This window comes from Littorina saxatilis, linkage group LG3, assembly GCF_037325665.1.
Source record: "Littorina saxatilis isolate snail1 linkage group LG3, US_GU_Lsax_2.0, whole genome shotgun sequence".
Taxonomy (NCBI): domain Eukaryota; kingdom Metazoa; phylum Mollusca; class Gastropoda; order Littorinimorpha; family Littorinidae; genus Littorina; species Littorina saxatilis.
In genome coordinates this window covers 23184107-23197452 of record NC_090247.1, presented here as the reverse complement: position 1 = coordinate 23197452, position 13346 = coordinate 23184107, and the positions used below count along the sequence as shown (strand labels likewise).

The 13346-nt window shown below is 43.7% G+C and overlaps 1 protein-coding gene across 1 annotated transcript; it reads left to right on the top strand.

Moving 5' to 3' along the window:
* Positions 1–9840, top strand: LOC138960878 (serine-rich adhesin for platelets-like). Its single transcript, XM_070332514.1, has 9 exons — positions 1–3585; positions 3998–4040; positions 4793–4878; positions 5229–5286; positions 6563–6621; positions 7058–7088; positions 8520–8575; positions 9203–9296; positions 9688–9840. The coding sequence occupies exons 1-8, from the start codon at positions 1–3 to the stop codon at positions 9287–9289; spliced, it is 4005 nt and encodes a 1334-aa protein (XP_070188615.1). The 3' UTR covers positions 9290–9296; positions 9688–9840.
* Positions 9841–13346: the final 3506 nt, after the last annotated feature.

The following is a 13346-nucleotide window of genomic DNA, read 5'->3' as shown; positions in this document are numbered from 1 at the left end:
ATGGGAGTTGATCTTGCCACCTTCCGCGTTCGCATCGGCGGCTTCGCTTCAGTTTTACCACGAATGCATGCCAGGCTGGTGTACAAGTGGAAGAAGACATTCATGACGACGGTCTGTCCCACGGATCGCCCGGGGAAGGTCTTCATACTGTCCCTCATCCTGGTCCTCTTGCTGCGGGGCGGAGTGGAGCCGAATCCCGGGCCTCAGATCACCAGGACACATCACAAGCACAAAGTCTCCTTGGCTATGCCTCGCAGGCGATCGGAACTGAAAGGCTTAACCACTCAACCCAAACGCATAAAAACAGAGCTAGCTTTGATCATGTCTGCGATGAAAAATTTCTATCGCAAACCACCAATCAATGTCAACATCAACAAGGTTGTGTTTCAATCCGACGTTTCTGCACAGCGTGACCAAGCATCAGGCACAGCAAACTCAGCAGTCACAGAAGATCGTGTTCATAATGTTCAGCGTAACGTGTTGCACGAAGCTGTGCAAGATCAGTATGACCTCCAGGCCAGTCTCCAGCCAGACGACCTTTGTCCTAGCGATGATGATCACTCACTCTTTGAAAAACGCAACGTGCTGCCGGTCAGCATTGAGTCTGGTCAGCATTCCTACCAAAAAAACGACAGACAGGCCAGAGGCGGTCAGACACAAACTGATCTTGCAACACACTGTGGTACAGACGGTACCGATCTTAGCGGCTTCGGCCTTGGCGCTAGTGTGCGAAACGACGATGCTTGCCTTCCTGAAGATGACAAGGAAAAAGCGAACAGAGAAGAAGATTCTGGAGATTGTTGCGATAGTTCTATCAATCAGGTCAAATATAACACGCAGAAAGAAGAGAAAAGTCTTGTGTACTTTGATTCTAACCCTCCGAAGGATGAACCATCAAAAGGAGAGAACATCTCTGTTGAAGTTGAAGAGCTTGCACGTCTCGTCTCAATGACTACACAAGACCAGAGCAGTGTTGATGACCAGACTGAAACAGGGTCTTCTCATGAGGATGTCGCAGGACATGCCCGTCAACAGACCAGTGCGAACTCGTCAGCAAACAAAGGGGAGGCGTCCACTGGTACAGGTGACTGCAGTGACAATCAGGTGCCTGAAAATGCTGTAGACTGTGAGAACGTTGAAACAAATGAAGCTGAATGCTTTCACGTTGTAGTCCAGTCGGATCAGGACAGTCATTGTGATGGAAGAAAATCACAACAGGCTACGCAAGCAACTCCTACCCAGCATTGTGATTACCGTGACATGGGCAGCCAGACTGAACCAGATAACACTGCTCACAATCAACCACCTGCGCGGACCATGGAAATGGAGCATACTGAGCGTTCTTCTGAGATAAACCCTTTAAATATTGACCTGACTACGGAGCCAGAGGTGGCTGCCACACTTCCTAAGAAGGACAAGCCTTGCCTTGTGGTTCTCCACACTGACCCTGTTCTTACAGCCTTCCCACCACAGTCAATACAAATCTTATCGCGTGATGGAGTATGCACGCAAACAGACTCGGAGAACTCTGGGACTCACAATCACCCAGAGAAGCCTGATTGTGTGCAGTGTCCGGCAATAAATTCTGCAGAATCACAAGATGTAGATGACGACTCCTCTGAAAGCACCGAGAACAGAGAAAACGAGGAGTCTTACCCTGGACACAGCAAAGCATCCTGTTGCAACAGCCCCAACGAGCAGTCCGATATCATCCCTTCCGATTCCAAGACTGAACCAACGTTTAGTGCGAACCAAATCCGTTCTTGTCCTGGCCAGTCTTCATACACTGAACTGACTTCAGCACAGCCACCTGCTGGCCCAAGCCAGGCTTCTCACTCCAGGCAGTCTACAACTCAGCTACCCTCTGACCCAAGCCAGGCTTCTCACTCCGGACAGTCTATATCTACAAGTCAGCCACCTGGCGACCCAAGCCAGGCTTCTCACTCTAGACAGTCTACAAGTCAGCAACCGGGCGACCCAAGCCAGGCTTCTCATTCCGGACAGTCTACAACTCAGCCACCTCGTGACCCAAGCCAGGCTTCTCACTCCGGACAGTCTACAACTCAGCCACCTGGCGACCCAAGCCAGGCTTGTCACTCTGGACAGTCTACAAGTCAGCCACCTGGTAACCTAAGCCAGGCTTCCCACTCCAGACAGTCTACAATTCAGCCACCCTCTGACCCAAGCCAGGCTTCTCATTCAGGACAGTCTACAACTCAGCCACCCTCCGACCCAAGTCGGCCCTCTAACCCTGAACTGTCTACAACCCAGTCACCTAACCCATGCGAGTCAATTGCTCAGTCATCTTCTGACCCAAGCCAATCGTCTGATTCTCCGCAGTCTTCACGTGACTCCAGCCTGTCTTCTCAAGCGAGGCAGTCTACAGCTGAGGCAGCTCATCGCCCTCAACAGTCTTCTCACTCAGCTCAGCCCCGCATTGACCCAAGCCAGCCAGCTCATATGCGACGACCAACAAGGGAGTCCCGTTGTGATCCAAACAGCTCATCGTCCTTGAAAACAGAAGCGGCGTTTTCTTCCAACCCAGAGTCTCTGACTCGTGTCAAGCGACCGTTTTGTGAACGATGTGAGCACTCAGTATCTCAGTCTCAGCCTGGCTCTAGCGAGGCATCCAGCCCAATACAGCCAACTCACCAATTTCACCACGACGCAGGCCAGGTCACACAGCCTACTGAGTCAGCCAATCGTCCCTGTGAGCATCGACAGTCTGCTTACTATGCCACACTGACAGCACTCAGGCCCTTGTTCTCCTGTCTTGTGCGCTTCGTCGCTCTCTTCTTGGATTCCCTGCAAGAGGCGGCAGCTGAGATAGAGAGGTTATTTCCGAACGTTTGGCACAGAGTGCAGCGTCTCAGAAGGTTACCCTCGGGGCCTCATCTTACAACACAAGCTGATTCAAGAGGACCACAGCAAAGTCTCCGTTGTCCAGACGTCCAGCAGGAACTGTTAAGTCCGATTTCTCAGACTCATGGACAGAACATCCAACATGTGGACACAGCTCATCGTCCCAGCAGTGCCCCAGACTCCTTGTCCGAACTGCTGGCGACAGGAGGGACCACTAACAACCGTGGGAGTCACCTCTGTCCCTTCTCGGGAACTGGCAGCTGGGTGGACTGTGGTACTGACCCTCCTGAATGCCCCACTGCATCTCCACACCCTGACCATGGCACTGAGAGCTGGGTTGACTGTGGTACTGACCCTCTTGAATGCTCCACTGCATCTCCACGCCCTGACCATGGCACTCAGAGCTGGGTGGACTGTGGTACTGACCCTCCTAAATGCCCCACTGCATCTCCACACCCTGACCATGGCACTGAGAGCTGGGTGGACTGTGATATTGACCCTCCTGAATGCCCCACTGCATCTCCACACCCTGACCATGGCACTGAGAGCTGGGTGGACTGTGATATTGACCCTCCTGAATGCCCCACTGCATCTCAACACCCTGACCATGGCACTGAGAGCTGGGTGGACTGTGGTACTGACCCTACTGAATGCCCCACTGCATCTCCACCCGTTGATCATGGCACTGCGCACGGCCATGACGAACCCTTTGGGTCTGATGAGGTATGTACGGTCCATAGCATGTATCAGGTCAGCGAAAAAATTACCCCCAAAATGCTAGACAGTACTTTAGAGTTTATTTTGCAGTATAAGTTAGTCGCATTTTATCTCATTGGAAATAATGCAAGTGTTAGTGTAAAAATATACAAACAAAAGCATTACTGAAAGAAGGGTAGACAGAAAGACCCCTCTAAAAGAGAGAGAGAGAGAGAGAGAGAGAGAGAGAGAGAGAGAGAGAGACAGAGAGACAGAGAGAGAGAGAGACAGAGACAGAGACAGAGAGACAGAGACAGTGAGACAGAGAGATGGTCATCATTTTGTTTCAAGGTGAGACGCTGTCTGATTTTGTGGTAACATCAAATGATCTGTTCAGTCGCGTAATCATTCTGAATGGGACACTTTTTTGTATGTGCAGGATCTACCTTACCCAACGCGCTGTACTGAAGATCTGAATTCGGGTATGACTACAGACTCTATCCCGCTCTCCCTACCCTACTCTCTCTCTCTCTCTCCCTCTATCTCCCTCCCTCCTCTCTCCCTCTCTCTTCTTCCTCTTCCCCTCTCTAGATTTCTCCATTTATTTCTCTCTCATGCATTATCTCTCTCTCTCATTTACATTGTCATTTCATTTACTTTCTCCCTCTCCCTTCCCTCCAACTCATCCCCCTCCTCTCTCTTTCTCTCTCTCGCTCTCTTACTGACTCTCTCTCTCTCACTCTCTCTCTCTCTCTCTCACTCTCTCTCTTTCTCTCTCTCACTCTCTTACTCACTCTCTCTCTCACTCTCTCTCTCACTCACTCTCTCTCTCTCCCTCTCTCTCTCACTCTCTCTCTCTCTCTCTCTCTCTCTCTCTCTCTCTCTCTCTCTCCCTCCCTCTCTCTCTCGCCATCTGGCTGTTAACATGTGTCGACGACACCCTGTTTAACGTATCGTTTACTGCTAAACTGACCACTAAATCACTTCAATGTTACATATTTGCCGCGACATCTGAATTTAATAGGTTCAATGAGTTTGATGCAGTCGTGGTGTAAAACACAGTACCAGAGTGTCATCGTTTTGACTTTCGGGCAAGTGATACAAATTCATCAGTTCACATTCTTCAACTACATTTAGTTTAGGAAGTGTAACCTCTTCATGTGTCCAAGTACAGTATACCAATTCTTGACAAAATAAAGTCACTTTAATTATCATCTTCTTGCGTTTACTATAGCGGAGGGACAGACGGCACTCGGGGGAAGTGACGCAGAAGAACGTATGGGTGCAAACACGTATCCTCTCGTCACTGAGAGAATACAGGTAGTGTGTGTGTAAGTGTGTGTGTGTGTGTGTGTGTGTGTGTGTGTGTGTGTGTGTGTGTGTGAGTGTGTGTGTTTGTGTTTGTGTGTGTGAATGTGTCTGTGTGTGTGTTTGTGTGTGTGTGTGTGTGTGTATGTGTGTGTGTGTGTAGGTGTCTGCCTGTTAGTTTGTCTTCCTGTCTGCCTGACTGTTTGAATGTCACTTTTGTTAGCATCTCATTTTTCTTATTTTTCGCAATGTCATTGTTGTTATTTTACTCATAATGTTTTCATGCTATTTAATGTAATTTAATGTTGTAAAAATGGTTCGTCTTTATTGAGTATTGTTTGCAGCTTTTCCTTTTATGTCAGTTTCAGTTACAGGGTCCGCACATCAGTCTTGTCGCCCAGGAAGACACACGCAGCCTTGGTCAGTTTCTACCGTAAAACATCACTCATTTTAACAGTAACATGTGTTCTTGCGTGTTGTTTATTACACCATATTATATTCCGATTAGTGTGCGAGTGTGTGTGTGTGTGTGTGTGTGTGTGTGTGTGTGTGTGTGTGTGTGTGTGTGTGTGTGTGTGTGTGTGTGCCTATGTGTCTGTGTGTGTGTGTGAGTGTGTGTGTGTGTATCTGTGTCTCTGTGTATGTGTGGGTGTATATATGTGTGTGTGTGTGTGTGCGTGCGAGTGTGTGTGTGTGTGTGTGTGTGTGTGTGTGTGTGTGTGTGTGTGTGTGTGTGTCATTTTGACCAGTATTAACCCCCGTCTCCAAAACAAGTATCATCAAACCGACTGTGTTTTTACATTTAGTCAAGTTTTGACTAAATATTTTAACATCGAGGGGGAATCGAAACGAGGGTCGTGGTGTATGTGCGTGTGTGTGTGCGTGTGTGTGTGTGTCTGTGTGTGTGTGTGTGTGTGTAGAGCGATTCAGACTAAACTACTGGACCGATCTTTATGAAATTTGACATGAGAGTTCCTGGGTATGAAATCCCCGAATGTTTTTTTCATTTTTTTGATAAATGTCTTTGATGACGTCATATCCGGCTTTTCGTGAAAGTTGAGGCGGCACTGTCACGCCCTCATTTTTCAACCAAATTGGTTGAAATTTTGGTCAAGTACTCTTCGACGAAGCCCGGGGTTCGGTATTGCATTTCAGCTTGGTGGCTTAAAAATTAATTAATGACTTTGGTCATTAAAAATCGGAAAATTGTAAAAAAAAATAAAAATTTATAAAACGATCCAAATTTACGTTTATCTTATTCTCCATCATTTGCTGATTCCAAAAACATATAAATATGTTATATTCGGATTAAAAACAAGCTCTGAAAATTAAATATATAAAAATTATTATCAAAATTTTTTTTTCGAAATCAATTTAAAAACACTTTCATCTTATTCCTTGTCGGTTCCTGATTCCAAAAATATATAGATATGATATGTTTGGATTAAAAACACGCTCAGAAAGTTAAAACGAAGAGAGGTACAGAAAAGCGTGCTATCCTTCTCAGCGCAACGAATACCCCGCTCTTCTTGTCAATTCCACGTGCACTGCCTTTGCCACGGGCGGTGGAGTGACGATGCTACGAGTATACGGTCTTGCTGCGTTGCGTTTGGTTCAGTTTCATTCTGTGAGTTCGACAGCTACTTGACTAAATATTGTATTTTCGCCTTACGCGACTTGTTTCTTTCTTCTGCAGACTCAGATGATGAACTGGAGGGAGAGACTTTTGACTTGGGAAATGATGCGACTTCTTGGGTATGAGAATAGTTTCTTGCTTTCATTTTCTTTATTCTAATGATTATAGCACTATCGACTGTTTGGCTGGAAATGTTTTCCATGGTTCACTCTTGTTGTAACTATAAATGGCAGTGTCATAAACCATGGTTTGAAGATCATCCTGTCAGTGACAGTTACCGGGTTTAATCCTCTGTTTTTATGTTGTAGTTATCCTCACCATACTATTGTAGGCTAGCTGTGCAGAAAAATTGCAAGAAAAATTAGACAGAACACTTTTTAATGGGCAGAAAGACACGTTGTTATTTGGAAATCGATTGTAATAATAGTTATAATACACGGTATTTGTTTATCTCTTCATATGTTATTTAAGTTGCTCGTACAGGGGGTAAAGTGGAAGTTTTTAAAACACTGTTTGGTTCTCAAAATATAAAATACATCTTTCTTGTTTTTGTAGGTGTCTGAGGTTACAAGTAGAGATGATGCAGGTTTGTTTTCTCTCTGTATCCGTGATAATAATCCTCTCTCTCTCTCTCTCTCTCTCTCTCTCTCTCTCTCTCTCTCTCTCTCTCTCTCTCTCTCATCCATCCATCCATCCATCCATCTCTCTCTCTCTCATCCATCCATCCATCCATCCATCTCTCTCTCTCTCGCATCCATCCATCCATCTCTCTCTCTCTCACACACTCTCTCTCTCTCATCCATCCATCCATCCATCTCTCTCTCTCTCATCCATCCATCCATCCATCCATCTCTCTCTCTCTCTCACACTCTCTCTCTCTCTCATCCATCCATCCATCCATCCATTCATCCATCTCTCTCTCTCTTTCTTTCTATCTCTCTCTCTCTCTCTCTCTCTCTCTCTCTCTCTCTCTCTCTCTCTCTCTCTCTCTCTCTCTCTTGATATCAAGACGGCAATAGCCTTTTCCTAAACGTTCCATTAACGTTGTTGTCTTGTTGTATATTTGTTAGTCTCAAGCAGAGTAACCAGCGACTGGTTGCGAGGTTGGTCCAAGTGGAGATAATTCAACACATGTGTTTGCGGTAGTAATATGTCATATCTACGGACTAATCTGCTCTGGTTGGCAAAAATAGTTTTGCGTTTGCTTATGTTTCTATACCTGAAGTAATTGTTAGGTGAATCGATAAATATTTATCTTTTAAATAATATGTAGTATTGTTGATTGTGATAGTCTTAATAGACGTGTGACCTTCTTTAGATTTTATCTGTACATTTATTCAATTTAAAGATGACACGGACTTTAGGTCAGTGTTATTGGAAGTATGATAGGTGTGCTTGTTATTACATACGTGAACCTATGTTTTATGTTTTATGTGTGTTGTCCTTTTGTCCAACTGTTGTTATAATCGTTTACAGGCAGGAACAGTGTGCCGAAGAAAATGTTCCATTTGTATGTAACATTTTAATGGACAATAAAGTGTTGTTATTGTTATTGTTGTTGAAAAATGCACACAGTTGTAGTGTTGTAAGTGGAACACGTAATTAAGAACAAAACACAGCTGGTGTGTTTTAACAAGGAGGTTTTAATGAGACACTGTGGTAGACATGTGTAATTAACTCATCAGTTCCAATATGGCGTCTGCCCAGAGTGAGGCTGGGCGATGACACGTACATGACGCGTACCTGTATCAATGACGTAATCTGATGTTATCAGGACATCACAACAGTTAAGCGGCTGATTGCACGTCGCCAAACATTCTTCTCTCTCTCTCTCTCTCTCTCTCTCTCTCTCTCTCTCTCTCTCTCTCTCTCTCTCTCTCTCTCTCTCTTTTCTTGTGTAATGGTGTCCAACACTCTTTTTATTTTTATTAAATCAATCACAATATTTGATGCACATGCTCAAAAGCTTCAATTGATGATTGATTTCAACCAATATTGCCTGTGTTATTTTTTGCAGAGTTGGTTACCTCGACTGAGTACCTTGTAATGGGCTTCAATCATGAGCATCCATCGGTAAATTGCAGTTAATCTTTAAATTAGCTGCTTTAATATTTTATTGGTAATAGTTTTTCTCAGCACATGCGTTTTTGTTGCAATAGGAAAAGAAGTTTTAGAGTTTGATAAGAGCTTGAACCAACACACACACACACACACACACACACACACACACACACACACGCACGCACACACACACACGCACACACACACACACGCACGCACGCACGCACGCACACATACACACACACACACACACACACACACACACACACACACACAAACACTGACACATTCCGCTCACACACTAACTCAATCTAACTCTCTATCTCTCTCTCTCACTCCTCCCACCCCCCCCCCCACACCACCGCATTTAGATTACGTCTAGCCGTTTCTGAGTATAGGCTACCTGAGTGTATATCTTCCCCTCTGCATGCCTGGTGATTAATCTGCTGTCAATCAATATGAATATAAGCATTATGCCGTATCAAAAATAATCTAGATTTTGTCCAATGACATTATTTTACCAAAGCTTTCGATTTTCTGATTTATTTTCTTATATGGCTTTGAATGACGTATTTATTAGTCGTTATTGTAGTATGGCCTAGATTTAACCAAGCTTGATGTTTGGGTGTGTTACCACAGACGCAGCTATTGGTCCAGAACGCATACAGTGTGCATGATGACGATTGGTTTCTAGACTTCCCGGATCCAGAAAACGTCTCTTCATAGTCGTCAGGTTTGTGTGCTTTTGTAAGGTTTTATTTGTTTATTTATTTGTCGTTGTTGTTGTTGGTAAGATTTGGTAAGGTAGTCTAGCTGCCTGTCGAAGCTCTGATAAACAAGGGGAAGTAAGCCCTATAAATGCAAACGGCATGTGTAATATAGAGTATGTGAGAGTTTTTTCGTAACCTGTCTCCGAAGCGTGTTAGCAGATGCACATGTCCCACGTGTCTTTAATGTTAAAGGTCATTTTTTTAGAAACGGAAAATACGGAAAACCCACAGAAACATGGGTTTTACGTTAAAGATACATCATTTTATTGTGGTTTTCACTGTAGCTCGAACGTTACCATCAGCCAGTCCCCTTTTCTTCTGACCTTCCAAACGGATTTGACCTCTGGTTTGCAGGTGTCAACACCGTCGAGTCAGGCTGAAATCGCCGTGGTCAAGGCATGGACCAGAACGCTGCCTACAACACCATGCCTTGCTTCTGGCGTGCGGCATGATCTCTGACATACGGTGCTGGTGTTAGTGCTCGCGTGTTTCTTTGACCTCTGAGTATATTTGTGACCCTCCACCACGAAATGAGTCGCATATCACCTTGCGCGGTTCTGCGCAAGGCTTAATATAAGTCTGGGGGATGTCTGGTAACAGTGTGAGGGTCACCTTAGTCACAGGCTTGTAACTCGAAAAGTTGTCGCTCTTTTCTAAAACGGTTTTCACCACTGGATAGAGCATAAAAAACTCTTTAGGAAAATGTAAAAATATGAAAATCATGCAAAGGTGACACGCGACTCCGTGGTGGAGGGTCACATTTGCACTCCGTCTTCGGATAAATCCACTTTGGCAAAATTGTTTAAAACGTTGGTGTTATGATTCTTTTTTAAATCCAAACACAGATAGACTAACGTTCCAAAATTCAGAATAAACAAAAACAAGAATTGTAGGTTACTGGAAACAATTCCAAACATTCTTGCTTTGTGATGATATTTTGATTTTTGTTTAATTTTCTCTGTGTGTAAGTTTATTTGCTTTGTGAACGGCTAAAGTAATTCCTGTTTTAGCAGAGATAGGGTAGTTTCCGTATTTGTGTGTGATTTTTTTAGAGAGACTTTTGTTTGAATGTTGTTGTTTTTATTTTTAGGGTTTTTTTCTCCCCCAGTTACTTGTTTACGATACATTTCTGTGGTTCAGTCTTGCGTGCATTGTACAGATAAAGAACTACGAACATTCATACCTGTATTAGATCTTGGTTTGTCCAGTTTTTGACATTGTAAATATATTTTATGAATGGTCTTTTATTAGTGATTTGATGTTCCAAGTTCATGTAAGTTGTATACAACGGTTTTATTTACGGTTACATTTAGGTGGACTTCAAAAACTAATTTTCTGACTGAAATGATTTGACAAGTCTTTCATAGGGTCTTTGCTTGCCTTTTTCATGAACATATTTAATGTGTGTGGAGGGGGGGTGTGTGTGAATTAGTTATGGTATTATTTGCTGGGTTTTGTTAGAAATGAAATTTAAATTCTGATGACATAATCAGGTTATCTCTAAATAGCTTTGTTTGTATTGTGAATTTGTTGGAGCTGGTCTAATTCTATGTAGTTAGTTATACACAAATTATTTCTCAGCCATTTGTTTTAGCACGACTGCTTCTTTCAAGCGCAGAACATCTGTGTTCTGCATACTGGTGTTGTAATTCACAAACCTCAATTTTTGCTGTGTTGAGAAAATCGCATAAAATATAACAAGTATTTAAATAGTTTCAATAGATCAGTTGTTAATGATATTCGATACAACTGAGAAAATATTGAGAGATAGGAGCTTTTCATCCAAAATAAGATCTTTTATCCAAGGTAGTCATCAAGAATTAGCATATACGAGGTGGGTTTTTTTCCCGTTTGTCAGTGGCCATATTTCATATTTCTGAGTAAACAATATTAGTAAGCTAAACCTACAAGAGAAGCAGCCTGTATGTTCCATGTTATGACATAGTTTCCGTTTAATTGTGGCACAAAAACCTCTCAAGTTGAACCAAGCGGGTTTTTTGGTGCTCCCTTGAAACAAATGAAGATACGAGTTTTCTTCTCAAGAACCTTTTCTCACTTTAAAAAGCGGCTGACCATGGAGATTCGAGCTTTTCTCACCACATGGGCAAAACAATAAGGGAGCTAACTATTGTTTTACTTCCAAAACCTCAAAAATTGAAATACGAGGTTTGTGAATTACAGCAACGATATTAATTTGTTTTTGTTTGTTTCCATACTCAGACTTGAAAGTTTAGAATAAAGAGATCCAAGTCTACACACAAACTGGTTTGACTGGGCTGTATTATCGTGTATGAAGCATAATCATGACTCTATCATGTGCGTATAGGGTTGTGTCAGACATAGTCATGTCATCATTGTGCAGCCTGTGAGAAGATTGCAACAAGTTTGGAACGACGAATATGTTCCATTCATGTAGTGGGACATTGCTTGAACTTCTGCGTTGTGGCAGTGTTGTTTCGGGCAGTTTATGGGAAGCGCAAAGGATCCGCCCATCTTTCCTTGTTTGCCACTGCTAATTGTTTTGGAACAGAAAATAACCACTTCACTATTTAACCCTTGTCTTTGTCTAAAAGTGTGCAACCACGCTATCTGTCTTCACTTTACTTTCTGCTTCCAACCACAGCGTCTGGGTTTCTTCACCCTCTCAATGTTTCTTCGTTTCTCCTTGGTTCCTACTCGGTTCCTTACTCCCGCATGCATCAGGTGATGTAGACTATGTCTAGTGTTGTTGTTTCCCTCAATCAACGCAGTATTGATGGTGAACCCCGTGACGCTAACGACTGTACTCGAGGCGCATCCTTTCGGCCATTAATCAACATGTCGATAACAGGATGTGCCGTAGATCAGCTTGATAGACACATTAGAAAGAAGCAAGCGAATAGAAGTGTATTCCCTTGCATCATCACCAAAGCAACAGTAACACAATAACTAGCCTACTGGTCAAAGTGGTGTTTGCAAAGCAAACCTCCAAGCATTACTAAATGTGGAAATGGCGAACAGTCACCTTAGGACTTGATATATGAAAATACTCACTGTACTTTAAAATCATGGATGCAAGGGGTTTATTTTAAAAAAACACACACACACACCCAAGTACCTCAGTGAACAATAACCGAGCAATATACATGTATTTCGAGCAATGTTTGTTGTTGGACCATACTTACTGACATCACCAGCACAGAGACGATGGACCGGCACGGTTGGCCTAGTGGTAAGGCGTCCGCCCCGTGATCGGGAGGTCGTGGGTTCGAACCCCGGCCGGGTCATACCTAAGACTTTAAAATTGGCAATCTAGTGGCTGCTCCGCCTGGCGTCTGGCATTATGGGGTTAGTGCTAGGACTGGTTGGTCCGGTGTCAGAATAATGTGACTGGGTGAGACATGCCTGTGCTGCGACTTCTGTCTTGTGTGTGGCGCACGTTATATGTCAAAGCAGCACCGCCCTGATATGGCCCTTCGTGGTCGGCTGGGCGTTAAGCAAACAAACAAACAAACAGAGACGATGGCTACAGTTGTTGTCGTCATGATGGTCAGACAGCGGAATACACTCTCTATTTCTCTCGGCAAAAGCTTGCTTCAAACTGCAGGAAACTGATCATAATGGCTTTACTATTGCATGGAGCTCTCGTTTTGTCAAGATGCATTACGTCTCAGTTCTGATGCAATCAGACAACCACAGCCTGTGTAGTGTAGTATATATCCAATTATACAGATAATCGTCCGTATCCAAAATTTGTTTTCGACCGTGAACACTCTCCTAGAACATTGTCGAAAAGCAAATTACTTGTTCTCAAAGTTGAAAGCAATCCATATGCGATATTTTCTTCCTTTCTTTTCATCACTTTCCATCAGTCACCGTAATTAAACAAGTCAACCAGATGTTCTCGGAGGTGTGTGTGTGTGTATGTGTGTGTGTGTGTGTGTGTGATTGCGTGTGTGTGTGTGTGTGTGTGTGTGTGTGTGTGTGTGTATGTGTGCATATGTTACAGTCAAATCGGGAAATCAGGTATTTCA